This window comes from Pestalotiopsis fici, assembly GCF_000516985.1.
Source record: "Pestalotiopsis fici W106-1 unplaced genomic scaffold PFICI_Scf_12, whole genome shotgun sequence".
Taxonomy (NCBI): Eukaryota; Fungi; Ascomycota; class Sordariomycetes; order Amphisphaeriales; family Sporocadaceae; genus Pestalotiopsis; species Pestalotiopsis fici.
In genome coordinates this window covers 2,054,276-2,067,081 of record NW_006917102.1, presented here as the reverse complement: position 1 = coordinate 2,067,081, position 12,806 = coordinate 2,054,276, and the positions used below count along the sequence as shown (strand labels likewise).

Here is a 12,806-nt window from a genome sequence, read left to right as displayed (position 1 = left end):
ATAGAATACTACCTGATGACAGACAGATAGACAGACATGCATCGTGGCAAAGGCCTGGAGCCGTGCCTACTGAGTGCACCGAGTACATGGAAAGTAATGAGGGCCTACTCCTAGCGGTCTCAAACGGTGGATTCACATGGGCATGTTCGAGATCTATCCATAAGCAGCTAATTCCGAACATGATCCGGATCCATGATTGGGTTGAGTCGAGGCCGGGCACCCTGGAGGCAGTCATGGAGGCCCTGCTCGGCTTGTTTCAGCTGAAACTTGAGACGTCACATCCCATTGAGACGTGGTAAAGTCACTCCCGAGCATTTTTTGGACGGCCAAGACAGAGAGAGAGCATTTTGCCTGCAACTCAGATCCATCTGCAGGACCGAGTGAGCCGCGATGAAAAAAACATAGGCAAAAGGGATGAACTGGAGCGTTGAATGTCTAGCTTGACATCTGCACGTAAACATTGATTCAGCCGCAGAACATTGGAGACCTAGATTAAACACATCGAACTAAGGGACGATGCGTCCACTGGTAGATCTTCCGAGGGAAAAAAAAAAAAGCTTGAAGACATTGGAGTCTGCCCAGCATTTAAAATTGCCTGATACTACTATGTATCATTTAGCATCGTAACGGTAACTCCCATCCAAATTACTGGTGGACAAATGCTTGGACATGTTGTCGTGTCGGCGGCTTTGGTTGATACTCAATGACAAGATAAATTGAAAAAAAAAAAAAAAAAAAAGCGTCCCACTGCTGTCGACTCGACCCCGCCCGCACAGACGTCCGAATCTTGGTGGGGAAATCCGAGGACCAAAAGGCACACTGAACCTCCAGGGGCCAAAGCCAACCTGGACCCTGTCTCAAGGAGGTGGGACAAACCTCTGATGGGGAAAGAAACGGTCACTGAAAAGAGTCAACAGGGCGCATACATGGTACACACCTCGCTTGTTGACCTGCATACACATACGCTGTCAGTTTTAGAATGCTCCTCAATCTGCAGAGCCTCCATCGAACCTGACCAGGAAAAGATATTTTTAATTCTTTATTGGCAAGGGGACTATTCTACGTATGCAACCCTAAATTGACCGACACTGAGTAAGAGCTGCGAGCGGAGCGCCTACTCAGCGCGTACCGAGACTGGCCAGGGGGCCTCATGATTCCAATCAATGGCCTTCGTCCTGCACCCCTTTTCTCTTCAAGATGATCGGTGAGGCCACACCTCATGAAAAACTCTAGTAGAAGAGCTTATTGAGGTATCGCTTGCGGTGTTTACTCTGCCTGGATGATCAGGGTGTTCCCGGTCAATATGAGATCGCTTGTTTTGTTGGTTCGACAGATCGTTCCCATTCGACTGCCCTGATTTGCCTGAGCTGCTGATGCTAGGTCCAGCTCCCGAAACGAAATGAACTTTTGATGAGCGCTCGTGGCAGACACAAAACCATGGTCGTGGAAATGCTGTTTCTCCTCTCCTCAGATGCAATCCAATCATGTCGTTTCAATATCATGCTTGGTCGTCATGTTCAAACTATCCCTTGATCTGGCGGGCACCACGGTTCCCAAATAAGGCAGGTTTTGGTACAGCCAAGCCACCAAACCAGAGGGGAACCGCTTTTTTTCACCAATTATATACCGTACTCCCGGAAAATAGTATTTTGTTCTCGAGATACCACGGTATCAAAAACCAATCGAAAAATATAAAAATTTAGATAATAAGTCTCGTAATCGTAAAGATTCGATCGATATAAAATTTGTATTATTTTGCTGCAATTGTCACGATTTTGAGGTATAGCCCTGATTTATTATAGTGTGATTGGTTCACTGAAGCAAGTCACTTGCAGGGGGACAATTGGAAAACCGTGGTGCCCGCCAGATCAAGGGATATGGTCGTTGCTTTTCCGTCGTTGAAGCATGACGGGTCCAAGGACAGGGCCCATCGTTCGTATGTAGAGTGAAATCCGAAGGCTGATGCCATACTCCCAAAGTCTGTAGTGGCTACCATTGCTTTTTGACGTGGCTTATTTCGTACACGCTGCTTCGACCAGTTGTTTCAATGGCGGCGGAATGCCCGTACATGTTGTCTTGACCGCAGGGCCATGACTCAATGGCCCTTGCTCATAGATTGCGTCAACGCCTGTCTTCTCGAGAAGGGGCTCAAGCTTCGCTCGCGGGGTGGCGAGTATTCGCCACGTCCTTGTCGGCGTCTCGGTTGTTGACCTTGTGGCGCATCCGCTGCTCGTCCAGAACGAGGAGATCTTGAACGATACTGACGCTGACCGGCTGGAGATGGGGACTGGCTCCACGACCTCCTGTTTGGTACTTTGTCCGCATAATCACGTGTGCCTCGATGATGTCTGCCTCCTGGATGATGGCGCTGGGGAGATCCAGAGTCTCGGCTGTAGGGACGCTCATGGGCGTCGCCACCATATTGACGTGCGGGACTTACCGAGCGCCTTGAATCATAACCACTACCCGATGAGGATGACCTGCGAGGTCGTTGTCGCACAGGCGAAGGGCTTCTGGAGTCGTGGGGTCTTTTTGCAGCCGCCGATGGCCTGGGTGATCTGGACAAGCTCCTTGAGGTAGAGACAGTCGAGACCGAATCATAAGATTCTGATCTCTTGCGATGAGCTGGGGCTCCAGACAAATCATTGTCATCTTCATCACGTTCAAGCTCTCTTTTTCTTGCACGTTCAGCCTCGAGCTTTGCCAGCTGCTGGTCGGCGACTCCCTCCCTGCGAAGATTAAAGTTAGCTGGTCAACGTCAGGTCAGACGACATAGGTATGGATGTGTACTTCTTCTGAAGCTCGGGTGGTACGGCTTCGGTTAGTTTTGGCACCAGCTTGGGATTGGAGAGTTGCTGCGATCGTGATGGACGAGCAATGTACGGCCGGTCTTGCACGTTAGCTGTGCATTGATAAGAGTAGTGGCGTAGGTTTAAAGTCAGCAGAAATACCTTGCAAAAATTGATGGGGCTACTCATCATTTTTCAAACACTTTTGGCATTTGACCGCTGAAGGGATACTTTTGGCAGGACCCCGTCGATACATGATGACAAAGGTGACACGAGGTTGGATTTGCGCACCAAGTGCTAAGATGTACTAACGGACAAGAAGATCTGACGAGAAAATGAGGTGAGGCTGTTGGCCTTTTTGTTGATGGACAATTACGGCAATCCGCTCAGACCGACGATGAGCTTGACAAGGAGGCCTGAGCCTTGAGACTGAGCATCTGTGGCGTAAATAAGCCATCCATCCAATGTATCCAGCGGCTTGTGTGGCGGTGCAACCTCAAGCCCCACGTTGCTCGCTACATTTAGCTTAGTTGGTTTTGAACCGCATTATGCTCGTGTTTGCAGCTGAAAATGAATAATTGATCGTAGGTCATATCACTGTCAATTCTCATGGTTATGTCTCGTTCATCGACGCAAGAGATCATGTTGAAAGATTGATTGTACCGTTCTGCCATTGGTGCCTGCTGATGATGTTGGGTTGGTGCTCCACAATTATTATACATGTATTGCCCCTTGCCACCTAACAATGTCTTCTCATTTTTTCCTCTTTTTCTTCTTTAAGAACTTCATTTTACATCTAGCTGGACGAATGCCACGTCAGCTGCCAAGTACAAGATTCTGCCTACAACCTGGAGGTATCATGCTTGATCGATTCGTTCAATGCCTGGTGGTAAACTCCCCAAGGCAATGACCACAAAGTAGCATCTTTTCTAATTACATAAAGTCATCATCTTCGGTTTCGTCACCCTCCAGATTTTGTGGAATCTTGTTTGGATCGTCTGCCCTCGTCAGGGCCATGATATCGCTCATCAGCGCATCTCCTCTGTTTACCCTTGGGACAGCGGTCGCCCCAGGCACAAGCCCTGCAACACCAGCATCTTCTCCCACTGGTGCGCTCGAGCTTCTAACTTGTACTCGCACATCGCCCCCTACTCCATCGACCCGTACACTATGCGTCTCTGGTCCTGCGTCTGCTGAGGGGCGTGCCATGGGTCCAGGATTGGCGGCAACGAGGTTTTGTACTGCGTGGTGGTGGTTCGGTCAGCTTATCACTTTGCTTGAAGCAGTGTAAATGGTACGGCGTCATGGATTACTTACAAAACGCACTGGCGTCTGGAGAACCGTCCATCAACCACTTCAGACATAGCTGCACGCGCTCACGACAAAAGCGATTATTGTCATCGTATAGGCAGCAGTTTAAGAGCGCAACTATTCCATTATGTTGCACAATCTGTAATTGTACTGTGGGGTTGCCGGGTGAGGATTGACCGGGTGGTGGCTGCAACAGAGCTGCCAAAATTGAGAGCAATTGTCCCTTGATACCAGACCAGGGAAATTCATACGGTGGTTCTGTCAGGGGAGGAGGCGGCGGCGGCGGCGGCTGTGGATTAGTTTGGTACGCGGCCGGCTGTTGTGCTGGCACCTGAGGGTTACGGCGCCCATCAATGAGCGGGATCTTCTCTACGCCTTCGTCGAGGCCTTCAAGAAGCTTAATCAGCTCATAGACAGCCTCGTACTCGATAAGATGTTGCCGCAAAGGGTGAATATCGGCAATCGTGTAGAGAAAGTCGAGATACTGCACCAGACCATCCTTGGCACGCTCCAAGTCCCACGTGTCGACTGGGAAGTCTGCAGGGTCCAGATTTCCCTTGCGAACATCTGCTTGGATCTGCATGAGCGCAACGCATTCCGGTACAATGCGACTCCTGAAAACGCCGTAGAGGAAATTGAGCATCTTGGCCAGGCGAAGCTCTTCTGAAGGTGGTGGAGTACCGTCGGTTAATGGTCGAGGGTTGTAGTCTTTTGGAGGGTAGAAAGCTGTGCGCGAAAGGTAGGTGATCAGACGAAGGAGAACGGTTTGTGCCGGTGAGATAATATCTTTGGGGCTTCGCAGTGCCTCCCAGGCGTAGGGAATCAACGAGCTCTCGTGTATGGCTTGTACAATCTGGCTGCTGATCTGGAAAATAAGTGACTGCTCTTCCTTTTCCCACACAGCTATGAAGACGAGCATTTCTCTGAGCAGATTCTTGCCACAGTCGGTCGCCAGAAGAATCTTGCATCTAGTGTGTTGAAGGCTTTCTCCATGTGGCGTTAGTCCTGTACCTGCCGATTCAAGTATGCATGACTTGACAATCATGTGCAAAGCCTCTATCTGCTTGGGATCGAGGACGTTGGGGACCTCAGTGAGGAGGCCAGTCATTGGACCTTCCCCGTACGAATCGTCATCATCCGCATCTTCCTCGTATTCGTCGTATTCTGGTGCATAGTTGGTGCTCGCCGGAGCAGGCTGATTTTGCCAATCGGCTTGGTTGTTGGTCTCACCTTCAGGGTGATCAAGATCGTCTTCTGGATCCTCAGGCGCGTCTGTTGTGGCATAGCGCTGCATGAGATTCGCCTCGCACTGCTTTATTCTTTCAGGAACAAAATCCAGCGGCCACATCTTCAGGCTCTGGTCCTTGCTGTTGGGCAAGCGCGTCATCTCCCACCACTCATCCAATTCATGAGATACTCGACCATACAGACGATCTCGCTCCACACTATCCGTTACTTCTGGATGCCATTCCGAGATAGCTTGTGCTGCATCTTGATGAATGTTCGCTTTATTTGCGAGCTGTTGACTTTGCGGGAACCATTGGTTCTTGTCGGATTCGTCTTGTGCTTCTAGATATTCCTTGCAAATAGCCGTGGCAGTCTCGCATCTATCTGAATTCCGCTCCAGCCAATTCGCAATCTCTGTCCGGAGAGATAGACTCCGGGGGCCCAAGTATTGCATAACAGACTCGTGCCGATCCTCGGGTGCGTGGTTGTTGTCAACGTCGGGGGATTCAATCAAAACACGGAACCAGAAGGCCATCTTGTTGCGGTCATTCTTGGCGATCCAATTATGTGCCTGTTGTAAAGAAGTCACCAAGACCTTTTTGTCTACAAACCAAGTTAGTTCAAGTTGGTGATCCATTGACAGTTGCAGATTCCAGACTCACATAGCTCCTGGATCTCGCTACACTTGGCTCTAGATGCATCGTCCTCGGGCATCTCGCCATCTATGCCCTTGCTGGTAACGTTGACGCAGAGACAAATGGCTTCGTACACCTCATGATCGAAGTTTACGGCAGCAGACAAGTCTTGAGGAACTTCGGGGTAAGTTGTGACCAACAAATTGCGAGCAATGTGCATCAGCTTATTAAGCATTTGCAGAGCTTCCTTTAAAGGCGCGTAGTTCTTCATGATCAAGGCCATGATTTGGGGTGCGGTGATGTCTATGAATTTTGTCGGCACAAATGGCTCTGAACGAACACCCAGCGACTTTTCATTGAGGTCGCATATGGCTGCGGAAATGGCCCGGCGAAGCCAGATCCATATCTTCAGATTCCTTGATAGAAGTTCACTGCGCACAAAATATCAGTCAGGTTCATTCAAGTGACATGGGACCAATGGAACATACCGGACATCCTTGAATGTATGCGTCTTTTCAAGAGTTCTGGAGATGACAGCCATGACCTTGGCAGTGGTTGATGGGCCCATGACCGGGGACTGTGTGTAGTGGCCTTCCAGACATATCAAACCGGCACCGAAGCTGCGCTCCTCGATGGAATCCTTCTTCCAGGCCTGGGGAGGGTCCGTATCAAAGTCTCCATTCGCAGCCATTTTCACGTCTGTCCTGGGCGATGCCCGCCGAGATTTTCTTTGCTATTGCTCCTTTGAGTATTTTGGGAAGATGATTTTTGGTGCTTGGACGCCTGTTGAGACGCTGAGTTTGAAACCGCGGGCCGCCAAGATTGTTGGGTCTTTCTCTCTCTCAAAAGACAACTTGGGAAAGCAAGACTTGAAGGATTGAATAGGCCCACTCATCCAGCACCAGCAGCGCAGAAGCGTTCCATTATCGTCCAGCGTTGTATATGGTTCGTCGCATGGAAATTCGGAGCCCCGTCCAATTCTAATGTGAATATCTGTAGCCAGTTGCCAGTAAAATAGTGGATTACTAACTGAATTTTAGGCCCGAAAATTCAAGCCAGCCGAGTCGGGCTTATGCCTAGTACGGATTGTTGCATTGGCTCTCTTAAGTGAATATTGAGGTCTTGTATGAATAAGAGGGTTGCTACCCAAACCAAAGTGAGTCGGGCCACTCAGTGCAAACACCAAATCCGGTCCAGCGCTTTGTTCAACCCACCAATTCAGCCGCCCACCAATGCCAGGGGTGTACGAGTGCACTGACATCCATCCCGCCAGGTCCCGTTATGGTACAGTAGGTGAGGACCGTGTGGTAATTACTGGAGTGAATGGTCCTAGACTCTTAGGAGGTTAGGAACCGTTGCGCTCAGGCTAAACCCAACCAGGGCATCATCAATCAACACGATCTGAGTAAAGGGCAGAGATGCAAGCGCCCGACCAGGGCACACCCCCGTAAAGCTTCCAATAACCATCGGAAGACGATGGGCCTTCGGAAGTCCATGTTCAGCTGCCCCGAGTATAAGATGAGTGCTTTTCAACCCCTCAGCCTTTCCATTGGGTGCCAGAGGCTTCCAACCGGGCCATCAGCCAGTCAATCAATTTATAGGCAATTCGCTTCTACCCAAAGGACCACATGGAGGGTATGCTCAGGCAAGTCAGGTCACGCAAGCCATCTGCGGGCCAATTTGGAGAGGTAGAAACGACTTGTCCTCGGCGAATCGGTGTCCAATTTCCCAACTGCCGCTCCGTCCCCGTTCCTGCAGCGCAATCAAGGCCCATTAGGATTGGAAGGATTTCTGGGTCTACATACTACTATGTAATACCAAGACGTACGCGACAGTCATCTTTTTTTTTTCTTGTACGACCTGACTAGTCCTGCTGGGCGTGCGTCCGTCTGACCAAGGCGATGCGATACGGTGGATGGAGTGGCAAGAGATCGTCTATCTGCATGTCTGTCTGTCTCTGTGTGTGTCTATCTGTCTCGTCGCGTCTCGTCGCATTCAAGCAGAAACATCATGCCGCTTGTCCGAGATGAGTGAGCACACAGTCTGACAGACATGTGAGAGCTGCTGCTGCTCATCACGTCTGGAGCTTTCGGGTTGACCAACCGGGACCCATAGTGGTCGTTTTTCGATGCTTGATGGCCATACAAACGCATCCCCTCCGACCCACTGGGGCAGTCTGTCTTGTGCTTGTACTTTGCAGGCCTGCAATCCCCGACGTAGGATTGAGCTGACCAGTGGCGCGGCAGCCGCTCTATTATTGGACGGTGATGGCGGAGGATGCCTGACATCTCTCTGTCTCCTCATGCACCCTATGTATAATGTACGCAAGCGGCACCGACAGCCTCGAACCCTCCGCGCGTGCGCGCAATGCGGCTGTAGGTATCAGTAAGCGGGGAGACTCGTAAACCTTCCATCACGAACAACGTGCAGTACCTCACAATTGCCTTGCTGCCGCTGCTCACCCCCGAGGGAGGTGTCGCGATCACACTCTTTCTCACCCACACATACTTTTAAGCGTTTAATATTTCCGCCATCGCATACTGGCCATAGACTTCTGTGAACCGTTTACGATACTCCCTCTCTCGGCGCCATGGCCGCAGAGCATATCGGCATGGTCCCTGGCGTCGGCTCGCAGCCTTGCCAGACGTGTCGCTCCGTTTCCAAGAAAAGGTATTCATGTGTTCAGTGCAATAATCTGTGGTTTTGCGATGAATGCTGGTCTGCATGGATTCTGCACGCTCCAGGTGCCGTAGGGTGGGGTGGAAAACCACACGAGAAGGCCAATCCGGAGGTGGTGCATCGCCTGCGCCAGATCTTTGAGCCTATCCGCTCCGAGGCTGATCATCAACAAGAATTGCTAGATGATGAGGAGACGGCTTGGTTTGGTTATGGACGCGACACATCGGGTCATCCCGTCTTTCAGGACTATGGACGGTTTTCCACCGTCATGGGCGAGAGCCACGCCAGGGAGGTTGCCATGGAGCGATACCCGCAGTTGGTGACCTTTATTGGCGAGACAGGTATTGTGGACCGCGTCCAGGAGAAGAAAAGGGTAGAATTTCGGCTGACTCTGTACAGGCGCTGGGAAGAGCTCCCTCGTCAAAATGCTCATTGATCGGCACGATATTGGATCGCCCGTTGGGGGCTACTATCGCACCCCAGTAACGTCCTCTGGTTATGATCGACTACCAACAACGGGTGATGTACACCTCTACCCAGAGCCGTCGACATACTACAGTGATACTCCTCTGCTCCTGGCCGACTGCGAAGGTTTGAACGGTGGCGAGATGCTACCAAAAGCATTGCGCTATCAAACCGAAGAGCAAGGGTCACTCGACACCTTTGCCGGGACCTCAAAGGCCCGCCTAGAAGAGGTCAGAAACAGGAAAATGAGGAAGAGTGTTCCAAGACAGATCGTTTGGGCCGACACTCCGCAAACCCAGAAGAGAGAGTATGCTGTATCAGTATTGTATCCCCGAATTCTATACTCTTTCAGTGATGTTGTAGTATTTGTCCTTCGCAACCCTCGGTAAGTGCCATGTTCAAAGCTCCAGAAGATGCCCTCCAGTATTCTAACGTAACCAGAGCTTTTGAGTCGGTAGTTCTGGAGAAGTTGGTCAGGTGGGGAGCTGAATCGATTGACAAGTCGCTCAACCAGCCAGTCCTTCCTCACGCTGTCATAGTGTTCAATGCAAGCGAATTCGTGGATGACCGGGAGTGGGATCCGGAGACTGCCACTGCCATGCTGATGACAGACATCAAGGGCGCCATCTATAGAGAGCCTGCCCTCAAGCAATATCTACAGTCATGGCTCGACCGTGGCAGACCCATCACCACTACCGAGGAACTCCTCCAGTGCTATTATGCCTCGGTTACAGTGATGCGACTGCCCGCCCGGGGGCAGTACATGCTTATGGATCAACAGGCCGGTAGAATGTCAGATCTCATCAAGAAAAAGTGTGCCGCGTCACATCTACAGAAGCGCCAAGTACGAATGTTGGCGAATGCCGAGAGGTTACAGGTGTACCTTCAAGCTGCCTTTGACCACTTCACGCGAGACCTCAGTACCCCGTTTGATTTCGTTAAAGAGGCATTGAAGTATAGCCCATCTCCCAGGGACTTTGGTGGGAATATACTAAGCCTTGCCGTGTCGATCAAGGAGCGCGCCACCGATGAAGCAGTGCGAACCAATGCGCAAGAGATCTTCCACAGGTTGGGGCCCATGATTGCCACGTGTGTCATGTTTGATGCGGTTCGGCAAAGTCTCATGGGAACTGCAGCGCAACTACTCGATGATGCTTACGCCGAACCCTGTATAGCGGCGCTCCATCGATTTGCGGACATGCACTGGCCATGTGCTTACCGGCGAGGGAACTCGACACGGCCAGAGGATCGTTGTTGTAATGTGAAGATTGGCCACAACCCCAAAGGTCACCAGAACTCTCGTGGTGCCATTATTGGCCACGGAAGTTACCAGTCAAGCTTTGACGCGACTACTTTTGGTGGTGATTGGGCACATGTCATTCGTGAGAACCTTCTCAAACTGCAGACAGCAGTCTTTGACTTGGGTGAAAAGCTGCCCGGGCGCACAGAGCTTCAGGTTGCAGGCCTGATACACCGGGAACGCATCAATGAGTTCTACAGGTCATTGGGCAATGCTTCAGACTTCATCAGTCACGTTGCTTGCTTCTCATGCCTTCGCGAGCTACCGGAATGTGCCTTGCCCTGCGGCCATATCTTGTGTCTACCATGTGTCAAGACCTATGGCAAGAAGACGTCGAAAACGACGATTGAGATCACGAGATGCCCGCTTCATGTTCAAGATGTCATCGCAAACCCTCCTTGGGTTATACCAATCAAACCAGCACGAGCCGGGGTCCGAATATTGTGCCTAGACGGGTAAGCTCAATTTTATGCAACAAGACAATAAGAACGAGTTCATACTGATTCTACGCAGCGGTGGAGTTCGGAGTATCGTTGAGCTGCAAGTGCTCAAAGCTATCAAGAAGGTCCTGGGACCAAGACTGCCGTTACAGCTATTCTTTGATCTCATCATCGGAAGCGGGTAAATGATCCTTACAAATCTTTTCATGAAGGCAAGTGTGCTAACTTGTGCAGAACTGGTGGAATGATTGCCCTGGGACTATCTGTGAAAAATTGGTCTGTCGAAGAATGTATCAAAAGATTCAAGGAGCTGTCCTCGGATGCCTACTCTCCTCGCGAGCTAACTGGAGTCCCCATGTTGGAGAACCTGGCCGTTTTCTATCACGGAAGCATATACAAGACGAGACCATTCGAGCGAGGCTTGAAGATGATGTTTCAGGAGCAACCTCTGTTCGGTGGAGCGGCAAATGGCCAACGAGAAACCCCGACTAAGGTGGCAGTTCTTGGTACGACGGCTCTCGAGCAGCGTTCGGTTGTCTTTGCAAACTACAACCGGCAAGACTTTTCAGACGACAGTGGGTGGCCATGGCCGCGGAGTTGCAAGATATAATTGACTGACGGGATATACAGAACTCCCATACAAATTCCTACGGTCCAGCGTGCCCAATGACGACATGAAAGTCTGGGAATCGTAAGTCGTCTTCTGGGATGATTAGAGCAACAGCTGATAATCTCCAACCAGTGCAAGAGCAGCAGCAGCTCAGCCTCCTTTGTTCAAACCTTTCCAAAAGGCCGAGACAAAGATAAGCTATACTGGCACTGCACCGAGCTACAATTGTCCTGCAATCATTGCAGACTACGAATCCAGCCTCATCTGGAGCGACATGAAGGATGCACCGGCTGACGTCCTTTTATCTATTGGGTCCGGTAAGAATATCAAGGACAATACTCCAGCCCAACTTTCACCGATAAACACCAATCTCAACACTGTGTCACGGAGGAACACGCTCAACACATCGAGGCCGCTACGAACCAATGCAAGTGTCAACAAGTTGGATGATTACTCGAGCAACGATAAGATTTGGGATCGCTTTATCCGGTCAAAATCTCTTCCAAAGTCCTTCATCTCGACGGAAGAGATACGGCAGCGGTACATTCGTATCAATCCAGCTCTGGACATGAAAATTCCCAAGCTTGACGCAGCTCGAAAAGTCTTTGAGTTGGAACGGGAAGCCCGGGAAGTACTCCAGTCGAATGAAGGGCTGGTCAAGGAGTCTGCCCACAGACTGATCGCTAGCTCATTTTTCTTTGAGAAAACCCCAGGATCTGTCAAGCAGACTGCATTGTACGGGTACGAGTGTGAAGGTGAGTAAATTGGTGTTTTCCCCCCTGGAGAACCGTGACTAACCATGGCAAAAGGCACAATACACTGCAGATTCCCTGCCGAGTCGGATGAGATAAGAGCCTTGGGCGAATTCCTCCGCGCAACACTGAGTGGGGAATTCGAGCCTTACTTTCTGCTCGAGGAAGAAGTACCGCGGTCAGAGCCGATCCGCATAACCTTGAGCGAGGATGCTATTCACGACATGTGCTACAAGGGAATTTTTGAAGTCGAAACTCTATTCGTCCAAGTCCAGCGTGAACTTGCAACAACCAGGGTGTCTCTATGCCTCCAAAGCGATCCTTATCCATCTGGTGTGACTGTGCTGCCAATCAGCGGCTTTCCACGGCAGCTCATTAGCGAAGACAAGGCGGACCGTAATGGCAAGTCGTAATGTTTTCTTTCTGCGTCCTCATAGTGTTCAACTGGTTTTTCTTCTCTTTTTCCCATGGGATCAACGGACTAATCGACAGTTTTCAAGTAGGCCCTGCATACACTTATCATCGGCCATCGACAGCCAATAGTCCAAATCCGGAATCAATTGGCCCTCCGCTGAAAGCGAGCTCATCGTCCCCCGAG

The 12,806-nt window shown here is 50.6% G+C and overlaps 3 protein-coding genes across 3 annotated transcripts; 1 reads left to right on the top strand and 2 right to left on the bottom strand.

The window, feature by feature from the left end:
* Positions 1-2,148: 2,148 nt before the first annotated feature.
* Positions 2,149-2,406, bottom strand: PFICI_14362 (uncharacterized protein; the record flags this gene model as incomplete). Its single annotated transcript, XM_007842943.1, has 1 exon — positions 2,149-2,406. One exon carries the CDS (start codon positions 2,404-2,406, stop codon positions 2,149-2,151), a length of 258 nt encoding a protein of 85 aa, XP_007841134.1.
* A 1,316-nt stretch (positions 2,407-3,722) lies between these two features.
* On the bottom strand, positions 3,723-6,653 carry PFICI_14361 (uncharacterized protein; the record flags this gene model as incomplete). The annotated part of the gene is made up of 4 exons (XM_007842942.1): positions 3,723-4,030; positions 4,107-5,930; positions 5,990-6,393; positions 6,451-6,653. The coding sequence occupies 4 exons, from the start codon at positions 6,651-6,653 to the stop codon at positions 3,723-3,725; spliced, it is 2,739 nt and encodes a 912-aa protein (XP_007841133.1).
* Positions 6,654-8,552: 1,899 nt separating this feature from the next.
* PFICI_14360 (uncharacterized protein) lies at positions 8,553-12,621 on the top strand (the record flags this gene model as incomplete). The annotated part of the gene is made up of 8 exons (XM_007842941.1): positions 8,553-8,982; positions 9,041-9,491; positions 9,548-10,861; positions 10,920-11,027; positions 11,081-11,421; positions 11,477-11,537; positions 11,589-12,211; positions 12,266-12,621. The coding sequence occupies 8 exons, from the start codon at positions 8,553-8,555 to the stop codon at positions 12,619-12,621; spliced, it is 3,684 nt and encodes a 1,227-aa protein (XP_007841132.1).
* Positions 12,622-12,806: the final 185 nt, after the last annotated feature.